The sequence below is a fragment of the Brassica napus genome, chromosome C5 (assembly GCF_020379485.1).
Source record: "Brassica napus cultivar Da-Ae chromosome C5, Da-Ae, whole genome shotgun sequence".
In the NCBI taxonomy this organism is placed as follows: Eukaryota; Viridiplantae; Streptophyta; class Magnoliopsida; order Brassicales; family Brassicaceae; genus Brassica; species Brassica napus.
In genome coordinates this window covers 53,910,798-53,936,545 of record NC_063448.1, presented here as the reverse complement: position 1 = coordinate 53,936,545, position 25,748 = coordinate 53,910,798, and the positions used below count along the sequence as shown (strand labels likewise).

The 25,748-nt window shown below is 35.0% G+C and overlaps 3 protein-coding genes and 1 long non-coding RNA gene across 4 annotated transcripts; 2 read left to right on the top strand and 2 right to left on the bottom strand.

The window, feature by feature from the left end:
• The first annotated feature begins 1,879 nt into the window (after positions 1–1,879).
• LOC125587357 lies at positions 1,880–2,881 on the top strand. The gene has a single exon (XM_048757624.1). The coding sequence runs from the start codon at positions 1,880–1,882 to the stop codon at positions 2,879–2,881; it is 1,002 nt and encodes a 333-aa protein (XP_048613581.1).
• A 7,418-nt stretch (positions 2,882–10,299) lies between these two features.
• LOC106400151 lies at positions 10,300–12,229 on the bottom strand. The gene is made up of 4 exons (XR_001280254.3): positions 11,827–12,229; positions 11,550–11,603; positions 11,294–11,410; positions 10,300–11,201 (listed from the first exon to the last, which is right to left on the bottom strand). It is a non-coding gene; the product is annotated as an uncharacterized LOC106400151 (long non-coding RNA).
• Positions 12,230–12,504: 275 nt separating this feature from the next.
• On the top strand, positions 12,505–13,793 carry LOC106397314 (elongation of fatty acids protein 3-like). Its single transcript, XM_013837898.3, has one exon. The coding sequence runs from the start codon at positions 12,884–12,886 to the stop codon at positions 13,703–13,705; it is 822 nt and encodes a 273-aa protein (XP_013693352.2). The 5' UTR covers positions 12,505–12,883; the 3' UTR covers positions 13,706–13,793.
• A 308-nt stretch (positions 13,794–14,101) lies between these two features.
• Positions 14,102–16,820, bottom strand: LOC106397540 (pyruvate dehydrogenase (acetyl-transferring) kinase, mitochondrial). The gene is made up of 6 exons (XM_013838137.3): positions 16,440–16,820; positions 15,310–15,559; positions 15,033–15,213; positions 14,806–14,953; positions 14,519–14,735; positions 14,102–14,430 (listed from the first exon to the last, which is right to left on the bottom strand). Exons 1-6 carry the CDS (start codon positions 16,665–16,667, stop codon positions 14,372–14,374), a joined length of 1,083 nt encoding a protein of 360 aa, XP_013693591.1. The 5' UTR covers positions 16,668–16,820; the 3' UTR covers positions 14,102–14,371.
• Between the last annotated feature and the right edge of the window lie 8,928 nt (positions 16,821–25,748).

The window sequence follows — 25,748 nt, the reverse complement described above, 5'->3', positions numbered from 1 at the left end:
ATGTACTTCGACAAGTATGATGGAAACAAAAAGCATAAAATCTGTGTTCTAAAATATGGTCAAAGCGTTCGTCTAGGTGGCGTTTATGCGCTATACGGTAACCGACCGTACTCTTTTCATGTTATACATTGTTTTATACGGATTTATATAATTCGGACGAATAATAGCATTTATGCGGACATTATACGGTCTACGCGGACGCCTAGGCAGATTTTAAGCATTAATATTCAAAAAAATAAACTATTAACATTATTATTATATTTTATTAATGTTATTATTTATATTACTTTTACTTATTTTATGTATTTATATTATTGTAGATATTAGTATAATTGTTTCAAAATCGTTTTAAATTTATCATCTTTATATATTTAAAATGGCTTTATTTTTTTATAATTTTAAACTATTTATATATGTTAAATTATACACTTATACATAAAATTGGATTTAAAATATATTTATGTTCAGATTTTACAAAATAATGTATATATATTAATCTTATACTTATATTCCGTGTAAAAATATATATCCGTATATATCCCGTTTAGGCGTCCGCCTAGGCGATATACAATAGTAATGAACGCCTAGCGCGTTTTAGAACACTGCATAAAATACTTTCATTAAAAGCAAAATATTGAGTTTTGTTCCAAATAAATGATCGAACATTAAAACCAACCAAATATTGAGTTTTGTTACCGTTTATATGCCATGACATGAACAGAAATTATTTGTTTCGCGATCAGGGCGCAGCGAGACGTTAAACAAACTTCGTTGAGTCTATGAATACCCGAAGATTGACTGTGAGCTTGTTTATAGTTAATCCACAAAGGAATTGCCGAAAACAAACGAAAGAGATTAGTTCAAAAAAAAAAACAAACGAAAGAGATGAACCTTAAAGCTGGAATTATTCAATACTAAAAGGTAACGATTACATTAAGAGGTAGTACTTCCTATAGATACTAAGCTAAAGTCGATCCACCGACGTACAGTAGATTATCTAAAGACATAAAAAGGAAATAATAACTAAGAGATAAATCCAAATTCTAATAACACCAGAAGTATAATGATCTCGGTTTAAAGAAGAACCGAGATGCTAAACCTGTGTGATGCGCTGCATCAGATCATTTATCGATAAATGGGAAGCAATACCTATGGACACAAGACAAAACCCACCAATGAATCCCATAACCACATCTTTGCTACCTCCGTTAAAACATTCAGTAACAAAAGCAGTCCATAAAATAACAAACAAAGTTTTCCCTACGTAAAATTCCTCCAGCGGATGGGTTAGCTGGAGAATGGCGATGGTACAAGTGATCACAGACATTGCAAAGATCCTCACGTCAGGGTCACTACGGTATGTGAAAGCAATAACAAATGCGGTGATAAAGAGGCACAATGAGTAAAACATTTCTACATATGGCCCAATCTTGTGGCATCGAGGTGGGCGATCGAAGAAGAGCGTTCGAGCTAGACCAATGGCATATAGAGATGCGAGAACCACTGCTGCATATTTGGAGTTTGGGATCTCTATGAGCGTTCCATCTTCTTTCTTGGACGGCCAAACATCCCCAATCGAGTTGGAAAGACATATTAGAGAGGACACTCCCAAAACATAGTAAATTGCACGGCCAACTAGAGTGACCTGCTGATCATTGGGTTCTGTATCCGGCGTCTTGATTAAGACAAAACATATAGTAAGACAAAACTCCTAATAATAAATATAGAGAGAAACCCTTATCATCGAGAACTCACTTGGGGAAGAGAAGTGGTCGGCGAGGGAAGGGAATGGCCTCCATCGTCAGGCGTTGCTGACATTTTCCAACAATACAAAGCTTATGAAACTAGATCTCCGATTTAATACCTAAAACAGAGTTATATGGAACAGTTAAAGAGAATATATATCTCTGATCGCTTGTTTTGGGATGCTGATTTTTCTGCTTTGGGTTCTTGGATTTGGAGAAGGTTGATGGACCTGAGACCTCTTGCTCGCCCTTTTCTATCATGTTTCATACAGTCGGGAGAAACGGCGTTGTTTTGGCACGACAACTGGACCGGGTTGGGTCCCTTGATCGAGATAACCGGAGCAAACGGTCCGCAAGTTTCAGGTATAGCTTTGTCAAGTGTGGTGTCTCAGGCTATTTTCGAAGGGGAGTGGACCGTGACGAGAGGCCGTCACAGAGTCATTCAGTTGCTGCGTGCGTGCCTGCCTGCTCAACCTCCTACACTTATACATGGTTCAGACGATTACTTTTTATGGAGAACTTCTGCTGATACTGTACCTAGCCAATTCTCAGCTTCTAGAACGTGGAAGGCGTTGCATCCTACACCAGCAACGGTGCCGTGGTATAGCTCAATTTGGTTCAAATCTGGAATTCCAAAGCACGCTTTCCATGCTTGGGTCTCGGTCCGAGGTAGGCTACCAACACGAGATAGACTTCTAAATTGGGGAATGAGTGTTCCCTCCACATGTCTGCTCTGCGGTTTAGCTGATGAATCAAGAGACCACATATATTTCTCTTGTTCTTATTCTAGGTCAGTATGGGATTCTTTCTTTACTCAAACAAGTTTTAATCAGCCATATACTTTCAGTGAGGTCATCAGGTGGGTTCATCACTCTACCCCGCCTGGAAAAATAAGAACAATTTGCAAATTGGTTACGCAAGCCGTTTTCTATGCTATATGGAATGAGAGGAACAAAAGATTGCATACTTCAGTGGCAAGGCACCCTCAGCTTATTATAAGAGAGATTCAAATCATTCTAAAAGCCAAATTGTATGGTATGGATCAGAATGTAGGGAACACCAAGAGGATCAGTTCAGTTCGACCAAACCCAGGGGACAGATATCTTCACTTATGGTTCCAGATCTTTCCATCATGACCTGCTTCCTTCAAATCGTCATCTAAAATTATTTTCTTGTTGCACATGTGTGTATCTGTTGCTGCCTATTAAGCCTGCTTCTACCATGTATTTTCTGAAACAATATCCCTTCCGGGAAGTAGGAAAGATGAATAAAAGTTTTAGTTAAAAAAAAAAAAAAAAAAAAATATATATATATATATCCAATATCTTGTTTGTTGTAGATAAATTTATCAAGAGAATTTTATAATCCAATATCTTCTTATTTTAAATTTACACGATTATCTTCATTTCGCATTTTCCTGAAATTAACAAATTTCTCGGACTTTTCTTTCAATTCAGTAATATCATAATAATTAATAAAATAATATTTGAACAAATCCATATAATAAATAGAGACAAAAACACATACGCTGAACTGTTCACTAGACGACCTTCTTAAATTAGAAAATCTCTTTTCTCCTCCACCCCAAGCGACAGCGAATCGTGGAGTGAGAGTTCCTCCGGCGGACGACCTTGGACTAATCTCTCCTCCGGGCGAAGCTAGAGTAATTTTCTAATGGGTGCAAAATCTCATAACTGAGTCTGACAAAAGGGGTTCGAACCTATGACAACAAGCTTTTCTCCTCCGTATCATGTGCACTTCCTCCGTCCGCTACACCGAGCTTAATGCTGCTCAGTCTCCTTAACTTTCTTTTCTTCTCATGAGCATCCCCTCCATCAATTCTCCAGTCCAATGTCATCAGTGAGATATGAGAGTCACTTGGTGAACATCTTCGTTAGGTTAACCTTAAACGCAATTCCTTTCCTTTACATACATTCATTTTGTTAATACTGTACATGGAAAATTTCTTTGTTTCAAGTAGATTGTACCCACCTACATGACTTTAGATCATACACCCGTCTATCATTTTATTGGGGATTCAAAAAGCGATGGATGTCTTAATTATATTTTGGTTTAAGTTCTACCAAAATGGATTATATGTCCAAAATAATAGAACTTATAGACCCAAAACATATAATATACATATCTTCGAACTAAGTTTTTTTTTTTTGCTAAAAATGTTCTTTAATCTATGTTTTTTTTTTAAAGACAAAGGTATAGACAAAAGTCGAACCTGGCACCTCCGACTGAAATAAATTACTTCCAAAATCATCACACTGACAGCTAAAACTTCTATTAATATTACACAATGACAACTGAAACTTCAAAACATATATGCATTAATATTACACTCCCACGTTATGCATGGTACAAAAAATGAACAATGCAATGCATCATCCCTTAGAATATTTGCAAAAAAAAAAAATGCATCATCCCTTTAATCAAATAATATAATACGTAAAGATATGATTCCACGGGACCCACTTTGTCTAAAGATAAGCCAATTGGGTAACCCTGCCATGATTAACCCTGGTCTCTTAGCCGGAGTTTTTAACTCATGATTTGACATTTTTTTTATATATATTTTTTGCCTAAGAGACGGCTCTTAGAGCATCATTAACCCCGGTCTCTTAGCCGGGGTTCTTAATTTATGATTTGACACTTTTTTGTTTTGTTTTTTTTATTATATATTTTTCGGCTAAAGAACGACTCTTATATCTTTTATTTAAGAATGTAAGAACCCCAGTTAAGATACCAGAGTTAATGATAAACTTATATCTCTTATTTAATAGATGGTTCCTAACTTTTCTTTCTTAAAATCTAAAAAAAATTAAGAACTGTCTTTTATCCGAAGCTAAGAACCCTAATTAACAGACTGAGGTTAATCATGGTCATATATTATAACTTCCCCGGTGATCCTCAGTTAAAAACCACTGCCGGAGAAGCGGAAGCGCCTGAAATTCACATTCACGTAAATGGTATCACTTTACTCTACCCTCACATACTGGCTCGTTAACCACCCCAACATCGTCAATTTCACGTGGACAGAAGGTGAAACTCTTGGCTCCACCAGGGGCGGATCTACAGTGTAGAATACGGGGGCACGTGCCTCCTACTACTTTATATAAATGATTTAGTTATGAAAGTAACGGTTGACCCCACTAGGTCAATTGGTAAAAGGTGCCCCCATCAATTCTTGTGTACATGGGTTCGAATCTCTCCTTGATTTTTTTTAGCTTGTCACGTTTCCATATATTCATCCGAACTATTAATTGCACTTCACAAAGATTTGATTTATTATCAATTACTTTCTTTTGTTTCCATTAACATAATTGCTTCGTTTATTTCACTTTTACTAATTCTTTTCATTTTTTTCCGTTTCTAAATTTCATTTTTTTCTGGAACAACTTTAAAATTTATTATTTTCTACAACTGACATTACAATTGCAAATAAATAAGAAAATTATTTATATTAATAATAAACTATATATTTACTTTGTATTTAATATTTCAGAGTTTATTTCTTTATGATATAGTGACATGTACGATACTATAATATATATGTAAAACTAAATATTACATTATATATGTATATATATAAATAACTAGTTTTGATTGTAGAATTTTATTATTTTATTATAAATTTTTTAGATTTCTTAAAAAATATATTAAAATAACTTATAAAACTTGTAATTAACCATTACTATATATTATATTTTTTCTAAAAATTATAACTAATAACTTTTATAATGATTTTTAGTATATATTAATATTTTATAACAGTTTTTAATATAAATTATATTATTAAATATATTTGTTGTGTGCCCCGTCAAATAATTTTTCTAGATCCGCCACTGGGCTCCACCATCTTTTTTTGTGTCCGTTGTAGTCTCCGTCGACCTCTCCGCCACATTAATCCTCCGATTTGCCATCAATTCACTCCTCTCGTTCGATCTGCCATCAATTCACTATTTGTGATTTTAAGGTTGTTTGGTTGTTATTTTTTTACAAATGAGTTCATTGATAATAAAATAAAGTATAATATACAAATCTTCCAAAAGTTGAATTATCACATAAGTACATAACCATATATATGGTATACAAGTGTTCGAGCAAAAAAAAAAAATTCGTTGATATTTTTCTAAATTGTGTGTTTTTTCTTTGTCAACAAAATTGTGTATTTTGTTAGACTCCATATTAACACACAACATAATAAAACTCAAGAAGATTTGCATTCTCCAAAAACGATTTTATACTGAAACTCTTCTATTATAATTTGTTTTGATTTTGTCTTCTTTAGAATCAGCAGTTGATATTGTTTTTGATTAGTAATTATAGTATCCATTTTCTTCTCATTAGTTATGTAAAACATATCCAGAGAATTATAATGTGCATTCTTCTCACAAAAATGGTTGTGTCAAATCGCCTAAAGAGTCGCAACTAGAGAGACTAAGCGGTACTTGTCATTTATAGTGGCCACTATTAATCATGGAAACTGAGATGTTTGTTGCATCTTTATATACAGACTTGAAATGATTTCAAAATATAGTGCAACTTTCAAACGTCTTACATTTGCTGTTTCGTGACAGAAAATAATGCATTATACACAGTTTCCTAACGGGGAGACTTGGCTCTAATTTGTGCCTAAAGTTGGAGGAGCATATAGACACAAGTATGAATAAAAAAGAGGAGTGAAAACCCTAATGTTAAACCGCCAAATAGAAAGAATGGAGTTAGTTGATTATTATTCTGTTAAGTATGTATATTTTGATATGTCAATTGGTGGGAGTTAGTTACCCAATTGAACCAGCAGAAATTAAACTTCCGTCACTTTCATGTTTTCTTATTTCAAACAAGTTCAATCAATATGGTTTCCTAGCTCGATCAATATAGCTTATTTTTATGAGGGCTTAACATTAACTTTGGCGCAATAGCTTATTTTTGTACGAACTCATTAATTAAATCGCAACAAAGCAGAAACTCACAATGCCAATAAGATGATCTTATATAGAAACAGAAAGAAAATAAATTACATTCATATATAAAAATAAACTACTCAAATTGAAATAATTAAGATGACATTACATTCATATATAAAGATAAACTACTCAAACTGAAATAATTAAGATGACACAAAGGAAGATTAAAAACACAAGTAAAACTGATGAAGATACATGTCAATAGCGATTAAAGAATCGGTGATTTCCTGGATAGTTGATAACACCAATTATCATCTCACACATGAAAATATAGGAGAAAATAAACCCGAAAGGCATGATCTCATCAAGATCATAGGCTACAACATCGTAAGCTACAGAGATCCCCAAAGTTATGATGACCATTATAACATTGTTGGAACTCCTTTTGAAAAAATGGTTTTGAGTCATTTTCGGTAAGTTTCCGAGCGAAGATGTTTGTCGGAATAACCGTAGATACTATGAACTAGTGTAAACACATATCAAAAACTTAGTTGGTTTGAATGAGAAATAAAGGTTTAAATTGGGTTATTTGAAAAGTTTGTAAAACTTCAAAATTTGGCTAAGTGTAAAAACTAGCAAATACCCATTTTAGATATTATGGATTTGGATTTGGTGTATGAATTTATTAATTGGATATCATATCTAAAAACTTATTATATTGACACCAAATTTTTTGTGGTAAATTTAGTTTACACAGAGAAAATAAAAGTCCATTATGAAGCGTATTATTATTTGTGAAATTGGTCAAATATAATACCTTCATTTAAATGTGATGGAATCTTGGTAGTAACGGTGTTTGACTCATCTTTACCTTGGTTCATACATTTATTATAAAACTCCATAAAAGGCCATTACACCAGTTACGTTTGACGTGGTAGCGTAATGGTTTGTCATAATTGTGTGACTTATGGCTCTCATTTTTTGTTTCTATATAAGGTGCTTGCCATTATAGAAAGAAGATCATCCTTGCGATGAACAAGAAAAATAAAATCCTCCACCTGAATTAAGAGTGTAAGAACCTTATTTTACTACCATAGAACAACTGATATTTGTAAAAAATAATAAAAACATAAATCAAAATTTCAATACCGAAATATAAAAATAAAGAAGAATTGCAGAGTCGAGATAGTTAATTTTTTTCCTTAAATTTTTAAACGCACCGTAGTGTGATGGTTTCATAGCGCTCAGATTCCCAGGATACAACTGCAACATTGTTTCTGTTTACCATCATCGAAAAACAGAATCTATCGATCATATTTCTGTGATATACTCTCAGATTCAAAAAATAAAAAATAAATATTCAAGTGGAGGATCTTGGTTTTGTTGCTGTTGATCTTATGAATTCATCTATGTCAAGGAGGCAACGAGCACTTGACTTTTATAGTCAATGCTAACATAACTCATACATACATGAGCCATAAAAGAGAATTAAAGTAATGACAATAAAGAGAATTCATTCCACTTATACGTTTGAGTTTTATTTGTTGTTACAAATATCAACTATTTATTTTGTCATTAGTGGCAATTAAAAGAGACATTATGTTGTTGACTTTTCAACAAAGCCAAAATGAAATTAGACCAAAATATCATTTTTAGGTTACTAAATCATTTGCCAATCATTTGCCAGCAGCACCGTAGCCTAGTGGTTAAGGCTTAAAGGCTTCTACATCCAAGTCTGGGTTCGAATCCCAGACTATGCAATTTATTGCAGATTACAGGAAATCTAGGTTTCAATTCCTGGAGAGAACGATTTATTAAAACAATTATGCAGACTACGGAAGAAAAGCTTACAAGGGATCTTCAACATGGTGCAAGTAAATTTGGCCAGACGTGGATCATCATAGGACGGCTCAGATGATGCAGTTAGGCGTAGATCTTCATAAAGCAGGTAGTATTGTCGGTTGTCGAATCGTCTATATAATATTTCACATATCGTAATTGTAAGATCATAATAAATCAGCGTTAAAAAAAATCATTTGCCATATTTTAAGTCCATAGTTCACAACTTGGACTCAATATCTCTTTTATCTAGTATACAAAATATACTCAAAGCTATTAAACCTTTTTATAATTCTCCATTATATAATAAGTGAACATTCACTTAAATTCCAATGTGAGACAAATTACATTTGTTTCATTTTGTACTTTATAAGCAACCCACTTGGACCTCCATTTCTCATTCAAACAAAAATTTGATTTTGATATACGAATACACCATAGTGTCAAACATTCGGTTATTCCGACGAACTTTTTCGTCCGGAAACTTACCGATAATGGTCTAAAACCATTTTGTCAAAAAATGAGTTCCAACAAACATAACCCACATAGAACTCGTCTATTGGAAAAAGCGATTGCACTAAAGCCACTACACCAAAAAGGATGGATAAAGTGAATAGAGACTCCTAGGGTTCGGTGATAGTAGATTGTGATGAAGATGAAGCAGAAAAACAGCAATGGCACAAACGACCGTAGACAGGAACCAGACCTATAACCTATGGTTGGAGTTTCATCAGAGCACAGAGACTTGACCAGTAAAATCACGTAGAGAGACACCAAACTCATCCCAACATACTTGTAGATAACTTGGCTCTCGTCTTTGAAGACTTCCATCAATTGTGTGAATCCACATAGGCAGAGGCTAGCCAGTATGACCCAACAAACTCGACCCCGTGTGTCATTCACCCATTTAACTACAACTTTATCTGAAGGATTCTCCATTTTCCTTGTTTGCAATGAGGAAACAAGGAAAACGAAGGACAAGAACGACTTTGGTTTACTAAAGAGCGCTCCCTTTCTCTATACAGTTAGGTCTGAACTCTTTTTACTCTGTATACTTAAAAGTAGGCATGAGCATTCGGGGTCCCAATCGGGTTTCGGTTTTATCCATTCGGGTTTTGATTTTTCGGGTTTATCAAAATCAATCTCATTCAGGTTATATAAAAGTTCGGTTCGGGACCGGTTCGGATCAGGGTTAGTAAATCTTCAAAGAATCGGTATAATCCATTGTACTTTTGGGTTCGGGTCCCAATCGGTTCTTCGGTTTAAAAATACCTGATTTGTACCTATTTTGTAACTAAAGCATAAATAAAATCGGTTCTTCGGATTTAAAATACATGATTTGTACATATTTTAATAGCCAAAATATAAGTAAAATCTATTCAAAAATAAGAAAAAACATCAACGTGATCATTTAAAATCAAGCGAAAGAGAAACATAGTTAGTGATAGAAAGAAAACCAAATAAACGAAATCATAAAACAAAAACTAAGTTTTCATGAAATGAGAAACATTATTCAATGAAAACAAAACCAAAATCTAAAAACTTCAGGCTTCAACCGCCACATTCCACCATCAACCTTCATGTAACATATAATTATTTTAGAAGTTCAATAATATCTTAAAGTATTTTGGATACATATTAAGAATTAAGATCATAATTGGTAGAAGTTTTTTTCTGATTTTAAATGTTTCGGGTTCTATCGGATATCCATTTAGGTCCGGGTTCGGTTCGGATAATACCCATAACCCAAAATACCAAAAACATGATCCATTCGGTATTTATGTCGGGTTCGGATCGATTCAGATTTATTTTTATCGGATCGGGTTCGGTTCAAATTTTTGGGTTCGGTTTATTTGCCCAGCCCTACTTAAAAGGGCGAGTCACATGGGTTAATGATTCTCAACCACACGATTCTAACAGTTTTGCGATATAAGAACATGTTTATCCCTAGGATCCCACATAGTTTCTTAAGTACATTTTAGTGACTATTAAATTAATAAATTGTAGTTAAGGATCTTAGTTAAGAATCCCATAATTTTGGAGCTACAATGGTAGTTTCTTAATTTGAGTTTCTTAATTTTTTTTAAAGATAAAATTTATTTATAAAATAAAACATAATAAAGATAACATTTTAAACATACATTTTAAAATTAAAACATAAAAACAAAGACTGTGTTTCAAATCATTTGTATAAGGAGAATGAGAGAAGAAGACTTGGTGAATACAATGCTTAGTGAATAAAAATTTATAGAGCAAGAGAGAAGAAGACTTAGTGAATGTGACTTCAATAAAACTTCTAAAGCGAGAGAGAAGAAGACACAGAAATTTTTGATCGAGAGGAGTGTTTTAAATCTTGTGACTTGAATAAGTTTATATAGAGTAAGAGAGAAGACCCAAAACCAACTTGTGACTTGAATAAAATTCGTGTGACTTGCATATACAATCCCATCTCGTGTCACAAACATACAAAACCAAAACCATCTTGTGACACAAACATGCATAACTAATCATGTTTAATGTTCATAGAAGATTGCAACTCAGACTGAGAAAAAAAAGATTAAACACTCACAATGTCAAAGATGTTGAAGAGAAACACGAAAAACGCATAGACTGAGTAGTAAACCCATGGCGGTGCCCCGACTGTACTTTTAGGTTTAAAATCTCCTTCACGTGTAACAAGAACGGTGAACCCACAATGCTAAAAAACAATAAAATCATCTTATTAGACAACCTTAGATGGTAAATACACCAAACGAAGCAATAATGTTTCAAACATAACGGGTTCTTTACCTTGCAAGAATGCTGGGAAATGCCAAGAGGTAAGTGGTTGTAAGAACAGGCTGCATCCCTGCTGGGTTAATGTTAAAAGGTATGTATGGCTCTACCTCTGTTATTGGAGAACCTTCTCTGCTCAAACGGTAAAAGCATAGAGCATAAACACAATTATGAGTAAACCACACGTTGCATCCAAATAGGCTCCTCTTAGCTATATAGGTAACAATTACAACATGAAAGAATCTTTTATCACACAAAAACTGATGATTACCTCGAAGCAGAAGCAGAAGCAAGTTTAAAGCCATAATATTGTAGTTTTATCTTCCTGCATTCCTCAGTAACAGCAACAGCGAACATAGTTACTACCGTGAAAATGCCCAACAAGTAAGGCAACAATTCGTAAAACTTTTTGCAGAAAAAAAAACAATGGCGCTCTCTTCTTATAAATCAATTGAGTAGAGATAGTTGCTTCCAGGAGGCATGTTGGGTATAATGTAAAGCCTTGACCATACGTTCTGGATACATGGAGTAAGAAAAAACAAAGGTACCTAAGATTTGATTAAGCATCTTTTGTAAGGTCTATGTGTAGCCCGTCAATATTCCCACACAAATCGACGATCGAAACGAGAGAAGACGGAGGATCGAAATGAGAGAAGACGGACGATCGGTGGTGGGTTTCGATCCTTCTACTATCCAAGAAGATGAGAGACGACGGAGGAGACACCGAGAGGAGCGAGAGAGTCGTCGTCTTTGGTGGTGGGTTTCGATTCTCCCTCTGTCACGGAGAAGACGAGAACGAAGATGGAGGATCGGTGGTGGTTTCGATCGGTCCTTGGTTTCAATCCTTCGTCACAGACGAGAAACCAAGAGACGAAGACGAAGAGCAAAAATAAAAGAAAGAGAAAAAAATATATACTTTACCTCTTGTGTTGACACATGGGTTCTGAAACCTAATAATCGATCACCAAATTTTCTATTTAAGGATCGGTAATACCTCATTTGTTTTGTTTTCATTTAATTAAATCACTTATTATCATTAAGAAATCCTTTAAAGATCAGGGATAAACATGGTCTAAGATTTATTTTCAACAAACACCAGAATTCATAGCGTTTGGCTCTGAAACAAACTAAATTAATCGTCGCAAATACTACGATGGAAAAGTATATCAAAAATCTTTTCATTAATCTATAAATGCTTAGTTTAATATATAGCTTTCATAATCATCACTTTGACAGCTCAAACTTCTATTAATAAATTACACGTTGATAACTAAAACTCCAAAACATATATTGAAACTACAAAACATATTTTAATTTTTTAAGCAAAAAAAAAAAACATATTTTAATTTAAAGAAGAAAAATATATCACACGCCCACGTCGTGCATGATAAAAAATGAACAATGCAATGCATCAGCCCATTAATCAAATCAAATAATACGATTCGGTTAAGACGAAAAGATATGATTCCAGGGGACCCACTTGTATAAAAGATAAGTCTCTCAGGTCCTGTCTCAACCTTTCGTCTCTCCTCCCCCGTACCTTCTAACTTCTCCGACGATCACAGACAGCCGGCGGAAAAAGGAGAAGCGACTGAGATTCACGCAATGGCATCAGTTCACTCTACCCTCACATACTGGCTCGTGAACCACCCCAACATCGTCAATTTCACGTGGACCGAAGGTGAAACTCTTGGCTCCACCGTCCTCTTCGTGTCCGTTGTAGTCTCAGTCTACCTCTCCGCCACGTTACTCCTCCGATCCTCCATCGATTCACTCCCTTCTCTCGGTCCCACAATTCTCAAACCACTCACAGCCCTCCACAGCCTCATCCTCTGCCTTCTCTCTTTGATCATGGCCATTGGTTGCACTCTCTCCATCACCACAGATCCGACAGCAAGTTTGTTCAACGCGATCTGTTTCCCATTGGACGTGAAACCTAGCGGACCGCTTTTCTTCTGGGCTCAAGTCTTCTATCTCTCGAAGATACTCGAGTTCGGAGACACAATCCTCATCATACTCGGCAAATCAATCCAACGGCTGTCCTTCCTCCACGTGTACCACCACGCGACGGTTGTGGTCATGTGCTTCCTCTGGCTGAGGACCCGCCAGTCGATGTTTCCCATTGCGCTCGTGACTAATTCGACGGTTCATGTAATCATGTACGGCTATTACTTTCTTTGCGCTGTTGGGTCGAGGCCGAGGTGGAAGAGGTTAGTGACGGATTGTCAGATTGTGCAGTTTGTTTTCAGCTTCGGGTTGTCCGGTTGGATGCTCCGAGAGCATTTGTTCGGGTCGGGTTGCTCTGGGATTTGGGGGTGGTGTTTCAACGCTGCGTTTAATGCTTCTCTTTTGGCTTTATTCTTTAACTTCCATTCCAAGAACTATGCTAAAAAGACTAGCAGACAGGGAGACTGCAAAAGCGATTAAGTTTAGTTGTGTCTTGTCTTGTCTTACATTGTTTGAAATTGTTTTATGAATAAGCTGTCACAGATCATAAAATGGATTCGTTGTCTGATTCATTGTTTCGTAAAGCTGAACACTGATATTAGCCTACAGATACACCAAGTTTTTGGCTAATCAAGTAAGTAAAGCAGCTACTACCTCTGTCTCGACAGTCGCATTCCCTTGTCTTTCAGACAACGGTGTAGGAACCACGGTTTCAAGAGCCGTTGCTGCTACAGTGTCTGGGTTCACGATAGACTCAACTGGTGGTTTAATATCTAACCCAAAACATGTGGTGGCTTTTCATTAACCTGCTCCGGCTATAGCTCATGCTATGCTACAACATGGTGGCCGAACCAATATCAAATAACCAAATACAAATCTAGGACATTCTTCAATAAATATATATAAACCAACAACGTTTTGCTTACAGAATGGTTTTGAATCAAATTAAATCACCAGTCAGAGTAGATTTAACTCACTTGGAATAACCTCCACATCTGAGTTTTGAATCAAGGAAGCGTAAATCAGAGTAATTATGTATGTACATCAAATAAACTGAAAAAAAAAACTTTGTGAACAAAGTAGATGCCGCGTCTACCATTAGTATGTCAAAGCTTTATTCACTATATCCTGAGCTGGGACATTTTCTCAGGGCAAAGGCTCTTGTGAATCTCCAAGGCGCGACAAGTGCAAGTAAGCATCAGTCCCTGCAATTTTTTTTAAATACACATAAATTAAAACTATCTTTGATGAATATGATCTCAAAACATGAAATGGAAGAAGTGTATTACTCACCGTATCCTTCCATGGATATGATCTGCAAATCTCCACCAAAATAACGAGCATACAAGCGACTAATTGGCAGACCATAACCATAACCAGCCATAATCACGGGAACATCAGCTGTTCCAAATTCCATTTCCTCTTCAAGCGGGTTCGTTGCCGTGCTGTAAAGATAGGTGAATATCTTGGGGAGACCGCTTCTCGGTATACCTCCACCTTCATCTGAGACCTATTACATTCACCCACAACAACAGTCAACAAAAGACAAAACGCCTTGCACAAAGGAGAAAGCAAATAACCTTTATGGTAACATCTTCGATTCCATCAGCAACTATAATGCGGACTGGTGGTGCAACTCTATCGGAATCAACATACCGCTCTTGGACAGCACGTAGAGAGTTCTTGACTAGCTCATACACCATAAGATGCAAATGGGTTGGCACATACCTGTCAAAAAGAGTAGAAAAAAGTAAGTTCGAAGCAACAGAATGAATCCAAAGAAGAAAACAAGCGGACAAAAACTCACGGAAAGGTGAAACTTGGATCACCATATATGTTGATTTCCGGAGCAGAACCATACTCTCTATAACAAATAGACCGTGCATCTTCGGTAGCGTTCCTCGCTACCTCCATAGGAGACATCTTAGTGTGTATGTAACCCACACAATGACGTGGCGGATTTGGATTATGCAACTCAACATGCTGCCCTGAGAATTTTTCATTTTATAAAACGAAGATGTTTCAGTTGAGTGGAAAGAGAGAACAGAGAGAGAAATTAAAATTAAAAAAAAACAAGTCTTTACCGATAAGGTTACGGACGCCTATACGAGACAAGTAGAAGCGATCAAGAAACTGATGAATCTCGTCAAGATTCTCGTAGAAATGGACTCCTTTCTTGAGCTGGTTAACACCGAGAGCCATCATGGGAACCACATTGTTGTGCCTAACTTTGACGGCCTTGATCATCTGAGTGAAGTCCTTCTCGTCCGCCGTGTCTTTGATCTCGGGAAACGCTCTCATGTCCCTGAATGATTCCAGATACCAATCCCTTACCTACCAAAACATCAGAGATGGGCTACATAAGACATCATCATTTCACAAAAGCTATTGAAAAAGAGTGCCAAAATTGCCAAATCTTATGTCAATCCAGAGATTGCACATCAAAAACTGTTCTAAGGATTCCCTTTCACTGTAGCACCACAAACATTAAAAGCCTTCACACAATATCTAATTTTATATTTCATCGAATTTAAATAATTAGAAATGAATGTTCAAGTTCACAATCCGAGCTCTGGTACCACATTAAATTGTAGTTTATTATAGATTTCCAATTTAAAACCGACAATAACTGAATTGGTCCTAACCATTTTATTCCATTCATTAAACAACTTCATTACAACTCGAAGAACCAAACTCATCGGGGGTGACGGTTGATAAGTGTCGAGGCGATCATCAGGAACTAGGTACTCTAGAAATGATGTGGGAATTCTAGGCATCCGAGGAAACGAGGAGAACCTCAAGTTCTCGTGGCTATCATTGAAGGTTGAGAACGGCAACCGATTTCTGGGGAGTCTAAAAATGGATTAGCCGAACGTGGGTGGGCGAAGCTAGTTTTAGTAATAATACAGACTTGGAAACTTTTGTTCAATTCGATCTTGTAACCGAAACCGATCCCTCGTTTTTAATATAAATTTCATTTTTTTTTAAGAAAAAAGAACCAAACTCATGTAGGGTATAGAAATTCTTCAAAGCCTATTAGATTTGAAATTCGATCGAAACACAATCGCAATACTCACAAGAATCAAACAGTAAACCGGAATAAACCAATGTAACGATCAAACAATTCGATTCCAGCAAAATTCTACAAAACCTAACCGATTCGAACCAGAAACTCGAACGAAAATACTCGCAAGAACACCACCGGAAACGTTACCTTCAAGACGGCAGGTTTCTCGGAGAGACCGTAAGGCAGCGTCTCGAGTTCGATCGCTCTCCTCGCGACGCGAATGGGAAGCTCCTTGTGGAGAAACTGCGCGGAGATCAAAAGGTTCTTCTCGGTGGGGGTGGAACCGAACTCCATCATGTACCTGAGGCTAACGCCCGTCTGCTTCATGCATCCCCATTTGTGAAGATCCTCGATCAAGCTCTTAGGAAATATCATCTTCACCAACCCTAACTTCTTCTTTGTCGTCGCACTCAACCGTTCTCATCGACTGCAGGAAACCTCGAAAATGATTGGACATGCAGAAAAGAGAGAGAGAGAGAGAGAGAGGATTGGCTTTGAAAATGGTAAATTGATTGGTGGATGGTAATTAATAAACGTTACGGAAATAGGTTGCCCGCTAATTCCATGGATTAGGATTTTTTTTACTATTACGAGTTTGTTTGAGTGATCGTGTGGTATTGGCTTTGCATGTTTTAATATTTTACGTTATTTGCCTTTTTTGAAAGTTAAAGTTATTTATTTTATATTGTAAAATAAAGCTTCTATTGGTAACCATAGTTCCACGAAAAAATAGTTAAACTGCGAAAAAAATAATTAAAATATTTTTTATGGTATTTACTTTATTATAAGAAAAAAAACAAATATCAATAATTAATATTTATTTAAAATACTTATTATAAATATTTAGTTTGTTTTTCAATACGTTTTAATAATAGATTAACATTTTATAATATTTAAAACAAATTATAGTATAATTTTATTTACAACATCACTATTTACTATTAAAAAAATATTTTATTTATTTAAAATTTTGAAAAGGTAGTATCATGTAACTTAATAATATGAAAGTCTTAATCTTGTAAATAATCAACTAAAACTCTCTTTTCCACTTATTGGAAATTTTCTTTGTATTTTTATCAGAAAAACACAAGTTTAAGTTTTTGCATTTTCTTTCATTCCGTAACTTTTGTTAATTGGTAAAATATTTGCGGAATCATGTTTAATATAACAATCCGCCATTCAACAAAGTTTTTTTTTTTTTTTTTTGATAATCCAGGATTCTCCGCTTCGCGGGTTATTCCCTGGGCCCGGTCAGGCAACGGACCGGCTTCACCCGGGAAGGTATGTCATGAGCCCGAAGGCCCAGTATCCGCTTTTGGTGATATGAAAGAGCAGTTCGCCTCCGGCTGGCGTCGAACCCGGAAGCATAACAATTGATCCCCAAGGCTCTAACCAGTAGAGCTGACTCATCCCGTCCATTCTACAAAGTTACCGGTCAAAGTCTAATACTAATTGTTGGGAAAAAGGGAACTCACACACACAACTCTCAAAATAATAATAATAATAACAACAACAACAACGTTCGACTAGTTTTCATTCAAAACTTCATTTTAAATACACATCTCTTATTATAAAAAGTGAAAACTAGAATGATAATTGTTTTCTGAGCAGTTTTCTACCTTTCTTATACTAATTGTTTTCGTGTATCAGTGTTTACATGGTGTTACCTGTTATGTCAATATCATGATCAAACTGAATGAAATAGTTCAATTTTACCAAGGCAAGTTCTAAAACATAAAAGTTGATGAAAAGGAAATATATACTTAACCTTAAACTAGAACGATAAACGGGTAAAGTTAAAAGGTTGCATATCTAAGATAGCTTCAGAAAAAGACCACCCTAATCCACATATGACTAAAGTCCACCATATGTGAACAACGTGTCGTTTCGTTTTTTCGTAGATGAGTGATATGTCGTCTTGTATCATAAAAACTATACGGTTTGCGTTATTTGATGAAAACAATGGCAAGTCATCTTTATAAGAAAGAAGCACAGTCCACAAGGATTCTGGCCCGTTCTCCTCTTATAAGCCCAACATTTATACATTTGTTTTTCTAACTACACTATACATGGGCTCAATCAAGGTATAAGCAACGTAAAATTATACGAATACATTAAATTTCATATATTGATCGGTTAAACTCTGATAAAGTGTTTACTTTGTTTTTTAAGCCTGAAATATTTTAATATTTTTTAGAATTAACGATAACTATTTAACAGGTAAGATAACAAGAATATATGATAACCGGAATTTGCCTATAATTTTAGAGCAATATTTTCGCTTTGTAATTTTATGGTGTATTTATTCCCTAAAATTATTGTACAAAAACATTAAATGTAACAAAGTTTTGCAGGTAATATAATCATCGAGCGATCTGAAAATGTTGTTTATTTCGGTACAACAAAGGAGTTGGTGTTTGACTTTAACATCTATCTTACCAACTCCCTCGAATCACAATAGCTATTTTTTCCTAAACCAGCGACATTGAATAATATCTCATTGACCTCACTACTGCATATTTCGTTATTTCTCCATCTGCATGAGTTCATCGTTGACTTGTTCATTTCACTATATTTTTCTATTGTTTCCCGCCTTGGTACGAGGATTTGGCTTCCCTAAATTTCATATTAATGTTGGAATCCAATCCATCATATGGTAACTCCACGCATCAGTAACGAATGTTCTACATAAATTTCGGAAAGTAAATAATTAAACACGAAACAACAATAGTTTTTAGGTTTTGTTATATTAATTCGTTGACGATTGATGAACACACATATCACACAACTCCATTTGATCTTCGCCACTTAGCTTTAAGGAAAATATTTAGAACCCGGTATTAAATATGGGCTTTGCTTCGACAAGACATTTGAAATAAAAGTGGATTCTCACTTAGTTTATATTTTATGGTTAACCTCCTCTTTGACTAATAACTTGTTGGCTCTATAGCTACTAGATGGAAGTACTAATCTATACAATATTTAATATATGACTTCGTTGTTAGACATATATAAACGAGTAAGCCACCATGTAACTACGACCAAGAAAATCGTAGAAAACCTTATATTCAACCATGTTCACAACTTTGTTTAATCATCAGATAAGAGAAAGTGATTTAGTTTGAAAAACCATTTACTAATGCCAGTTAAATAATGTTTTAAAAGTATCATTGATTTATCATATTAATAGCTTTGAGCAAAGCTTTCGTTGTTGACTTGTCAAACAAAAATTAAAGACTCCAAAACGCACGAGTGGGTTGTGAGTCTTGTGACTAACTCGAACATCCCTTTGACTAATTTGACCGGAGTACACGTCAAATCTTAGTATTCTATATCAGATTGATTCACGAGTCAAAACATAACAAACAATTTGGATATTCTGAGTTCTCGGATCTTGGGTCTTTTTTAAGATCCGATAAGGACATTATTCATTAAATAATGCTCCTAATAGGTTCAATTCGATATGGATATCCCACGTGTATATGTTTATTTGCCTATACGTCGTAAGCGGTAAGAAATTACTGTTCATATTGAAGTTATAAACTTAAATGTTAAATCCAATTAAGTTATACAATCTATAATCTTCACTATATATATAAAGATACTCTTGTTAAACATGATGGAAAATGAAATCACAATCCACTAATTGCTAATTACGACTTGATGGTTTATTAAATAGTATCACCGGTAGAGAAAACAAATCCAATATCTTATAGATGTTTTCACACTTTCATCGTCATTAATATAGTTTTTTGATAGCCATCTTACATAAGATATCCTTTTAAATTGGGCAAAATATGTATACTAAATAAACCGAAAGATTTAAAGCAATTTGAAGCGACAAAATGGTTTAAGGACAAAAATGTATGTCTTTAAATAAACATCATGTTTCTTTTGGGAAGCATGGAGATGAAAGATGAGAAAAAGTAAATAATAATTAAGAAAGCACTTGTGTTCTCCACTTTGGAGCTTCTTAATATCCTCAATGCTACTTTATGTTCCCTGTTAGCTTGGTTTTCTTTCATATTTTATATAGCTTCACATATTCGATTTCACATTTAACATTCCGTATTCTTTTTAAGCATTTCTTTCAGCAAGAACGTGGTTCAATAAAATAGAATAATATAGTAAAATGAGATTAATTAGTATTAGAAGCTTCCAGAAAGAAAATTTACGAATACAATACATGTGTTACGTAATGCATATCAACTCGACTATATATAAGCGATCCTATGTCCTCAAAAAAATACACAAAGTATGTCAAATGGATATATATTACAATAATGTAATGTTCTATAATTAAATATGTAAATCAGAACATTATTTTGCAAGACAAACAGTTCTAATATTTTATTATTATTATTATTTTTTAACTTAACATTCTTATTCATATTATTTTTGTACAACTCCAAAATCTTATTCATATTATTTTGTACAACTCCAAAAACGCAGATCGTCTAATCCACTTACAAAACTCAAAAAAAAATACTCTACCTACGAGTTAGTATAAAGGCGACGCCAAGTAGATAAGAAGGTGACCGTGGTAGGCAGATTCCTCTGATCTCTAGAGAGAATATCCATCTTTGCTCGTAACAGTTCTAATATTTACTGCTAATGGTTCATAAAATGTAACGACGTCGACTGATCATCCAGATTACTAGCTACCATCCATGCAGTATTATTAAAATTTAGGAGTATTACAGAATGTTTGCGGATCAAATCATTGGTTTCATTTTACTTTGGTGCTTAACCCATGACTTTTTTTGTCAACTCTTCCCGAAATTCTTAAAAGATGGAAAACTAGTGCTAGAGATTATGATGATTCCTTTCACGAGAAATTTGGCTAATTATCCTTGTATTGTCATAAAATAAATATGGTTATGTTTTTAAACAGGTTTATATCATTTAGTTTAATTTACCTTTGTAGTACAAGCATTTCATTTTAGTTTCTCCAAATTCTTTGCAAAACCAATAAAATCTCTTGAAGTGAGGGTTAGCTAAAAAAAAAAAATCAACGGGAGCACAATTTGACGATCAACCATTTGTAAAAGAATGTTTGACACTTTAGAAATTCTTGATTATAGATAATAGGAATTTAGAAACATGTTTGAATCTCCTGGTTCAACATGAAGAAACCTTCTTTCTATTGGATATATATTTCTAGACGAAGACTTATTTCCTTCCCAAGCACTAATTATTGTTTTTGAAAACAAATTTTATACTCCTATTTCACAAAGAATATCATTTAGACACTTATTACACATATTAACAAAATGATTGAAATGCATTTATATTTTTATTAATTATATTTATTTAACCAACAGTATTTGAGATAAATAAAATTGTTTGTAAAATCAAAACAATTTGCAGTTAATATTAAGCCAAAAGTAAATACAAATTATATTGAAATTCTAAATGAGATTTTTCTATAACAATAAAAAATGTCAAAATGATACTCTTTATGAAACAGAAATTAAGAGTAAAAACTTGCATGTTTTAACAACTTATCCTTGATGCTTCATTATATTCTCACATCTCTCAAACTTCTTTTTAGTGTTATTTCAACATTGTGAGTTTAATTATCACTTGGTCATTCTTCTTTATATGTAACTTACAATTGTTTTATACTAACTTTCAAGGGATATTGTTTAATTCTGTGTATTGATCTCAGTACTACTAAACTATTCTCACAAATAAAAACAAAAAAGGAATGTAATGTAGAGAAACCGGATTTGAAATTTATCAGAATGTGAATCCGCGTATAGTGGTGTATTTCAAGTAGCAACAGTACGTAGTTGTTCAAGGTAGAAAAAAAATAGTTATTCAAAGTAAGTAATATAGGACTAGTTTTCAAAATGAGTCGTTAATTAGTCCACTTGAAATCAATTGATAATGGAATTTTACTTCCCTATACACATTTTTCAACATTATTGTTTATTCTAAACTAAGTATCACTAATTTATAAAACTTCTTATTTTGCGGCTTTTAATCCAATTAAGTCATACTCTGATTTTTATAAGCGTGACTAGCGGAGATTATTCATCAGTTGAAATTTCCAAAACAGTTGGGCATACATATGGTAAACATATAGCTAAAATGGAGACTTAACTGGGGTATCATACGAGATTTTCCCAACAGAGAAAGGAACGAAATCTGTATTATTATTTTTTTGCATAACGGAATCTGTTTATTATTAGAGATGTAAGTCCCTTCATACGGTTTTCAAATCTTTGTCTTATATGCAATACACGAACAGCTCACTTGATGCACTCATACATACTCCCGGTCGACGTATCCTTTTTCAGAGGGTTGCAAGAGGCTAATTATTAAGGGTGCGACTGTATATAGCGATTAGAACAAATATTTACTTTCGATCCAGTTTTTACTTTCATTTCTACTTTTAACGTCAATCAAGTGAACTAAGTTTTCTACCAGTTTACTCTAAATATTAATGTAACTAGAGTAAATTATTCTTTCATTTTAAACGAGCGAAAAAAATTCTCCAATTTAACAGATTTATCACCTCCTTTTTCCACTTCGTTTTTCCCACCATTTTACTATTTATCATTAACCAATCATATTCTAAAGTGTTTGAGAATTTTTTTTTAAATTAAAGACATTTATCCCTTATATATTAAAAGAGAAACATTACAACTTATTAAAAATAGTGTATTCTCTATCATTTTTTAAAAAAAATTTAACTTATTAAAATAAATTAAACAACCATATTAACCATATAATAAAATTTAGATTTTTCCGTATATGTTATATTTTGAATTTTTAAAAATGACTATAAATTACTAAAACTGTTAAAAGTCTCACATTAAAAATTTTGTGAACCATGGTTTAAAATTTTTTTTATGACAATATACAAAAGATTACAAAATCATATAAGTACGAAAAAGACTCATATAATAAATATTAAGATTAATATATATATATATATATATATGTGTGTGTATATTAATATCGTTTAAATTAACCATATACCATACAAAATACATAAATATTTTAATTTTGAAATTTTTGTGGACAATTTTTTTGATAAAAGCTTTGAACAAATATTGAAAACTTAATTGTTAAATTTTAGACATTGCATTGAATTTTTTTTTTAACTTATAAATTGTAAAAACTATTAAACATCACACAATGAAAAATTTTGTTATCAATGATTCAAAGTTTTTGTTATAAGAAGATATAAATGATCAAAAAACAATATGAGTAGAAAAAATATTTAATAAATATCAATATTGAAAATATACTAGACCATATAAAATAAAAAATGTTTGTTTAGATTAATAAAATTTATTTATGTGTTCGCATCATTTTGATAAGATACGTAATAGTTACTGAATTTTTAATATTTAATATATATTAATTATTTCATAATGTGTAAAAGAATATATAATACATAAAAATAATTTATATATAATGTTTATTCCGCGCAAGGCGCAGATCTTAAAGATATTACTGATGTTACGTTTATACTTGTTTTTATGGTATTTTTTTTTTTTTTTTGTCAACTGAAATGCATTAATATATCTAAACCAAGAGGATTCAATACAAGGCGGGGGAGGAACAAGAGAGTGTAGCTTTCGCTAGGGAATCAGCTGCAACATTGTACTCTCGCCCAACAAAGGAAATAAAACAGAAGATAAAGGATGATGATAGAATCTCGATATCCATGAGAACCCCGAAGAGCTCCACCGGATAAGACTTCGAGAAGATAGCTCTAGCGAGCTCCCGTGAGTCGGTTCGGAACCAGACTTTTGTTAGAGATAGGCGCTTAGCTTCCAGCATTGCTTCCCTCATAGCCAGCGCTTCCGCTACGAGGGGGGAGGAGATATGTGCCAGTGCGCGGGATTGTTCCTGGATGACAATAGATTGTAGATCCGTGAAACACCAGCCTAGACCCGCTCGGTGGTTTGCCGACGACCACGCCGCATCAAAATTGCAGAGCGTCACGTCCATTCGTGTTGGTGGGATTTCGAACTCTAAGAGAGCGGGTCACAATTGTGTGGATGTCGGCACCTGTGCCTGTAACCATTCACGACCAGAAGAGCATGCCTTGGAAACCACGGTAGTCGCCGGGATCTGTCTGTTTTCGAAGACTAGCAAGTTCCGAGCAGTCCATATATTCCACAGAAGCCAGGAGGTGAGGCACGTTGACACCCCTGTGGGCGGGAGACTCACCATTGTCGACATGAGCAGAAAGGCATCATGGAGTGTTTCCGCATCAGAGAAGTTAGGCTGGGTAACGTAAGGGGCTCTTTCCCACACCTGAGCCGCAAAAGGACATAGCAAAAACAGGTGCAGCGCCGTTTCATCCTCGTTACAGTGAGGGCAGAGGCCCGGCGTGTCGATTCCCCGACTACGAAGGTTTGCCCCGAGTGGGAGAGCTCCCCGACACAACCTCCACAGGAAGATTTTCAGTTTCGGTGATGTCGTTTCACGCCAGATGAACTTCTGCCAGTCAAAAGTAGCCGCCGGGAGATGTTGTTGATGTTGATTCCCTTGATCTTCGCGCATTGCGTAATATCCGGATTTGACGTTATAGATACCAGACTTTGTCTTCTGCCAGCAAAAGGTGTCCTCAACTTGGAAAATACTCGGTTTGATTTGGTAGATATCCTCAGCAAGTTCGGGAAAAACAGCCTCTACCATGTGGCGGTTCTACTCACCTGTTCCTCGGAGTAGGAGGTCAGAGATGTAGAGATCTCTTGTAGCCTCTGTTGGTGGACCGTAGACGACGATGTGAGAGGTCGTCGAGATCCAGGAGTCATTCCAGACCTTGGTAGAGTTCCCATTTCCGATTGCCTTACCAAGCTGCAGCTTAAGAAGATTAAGTCTCGCAATTACACCTCGCCAGCCATGAGACGCCGAGGTAGGACAAGGAGACGTGAGGAAGCTCGTATTGAAGCAGTATTTTCCTAGTAACAGGCGCGCTAGGAGACAATCCGGGGACGTCAGTATCCGCCAGGCGTTCTTAGCCAGCATAGCCGTATTGAAATCCAAGATATCTCTGAAGCCCAAGCCCCCATCACTCTTGTGTTGCGTTAAGGAATCCCATGCTACCCAACATAGTTTACGCACCGAGGGATCCGCGTCCCACCAGAATCGAGTGAGGACTGACTGGATTTGCGTACATAATCCAATGGGCAGTGGGAAACATGACATAGTGTACGTAAGGATGTCCGAAAGAACAGACTTTAGCATTGTAAGCTTTCCGGCTGGAGACAACCGACGTGTAGACCATGAGGCCGCCCGGAGTCTGATTCTGTCGACTATAGAAGAGAAGAGATCCCGCTTCCTTCTACTAAAGAGTTCGGGTAGACCAAGATACTTGCCGACTCCTCCCTCTTTATCAATGCCAAGGATAAGTTTGACCCGTGATCGGGTCTCCTGTGGCGTCCTTGATGAGAAGGAGATAGACGATTTAGCAGCATTTATCCGTTG

Bases quoted from the DNA above. Each gene is read 5' to 3' on its own strand.
- LOC125587357 (XM_048757624.1), top strand. From the start codon at position 1,880: ATGGAACAGTTAAAGAGAATATATATCTCTGATCGCTTGTTTTGGGAT.
- LOC106397540 (XM_013838137.3), bottom strand. From the start codon at position 16,667: ATGATATTTCCTAAGAGCTTGATCGAGGATCTTCACAAATGGGGATGC. The intron at 14,736-14,805 runs GTTATTTGCTTT...TGAATGTAATAG, and splicing joins TCGAAGATGTTACCATAAAG to GTCTCAGATGAAGGTGGAGG. The intron at 14,431-14,518 runs GTGAGTAATACA...AAAAAATTGCAG, and splicing joins CATATCCATGGAAGGATACG to GGACTGATGCTTACTTGCAC.
- LOC106397314 (XM_013837898.3), top strand. From the start codon at position 12,884: ATGGCATCAGTTCACTCTACCCTCACATACTGGCTCGTGAACCACCCC.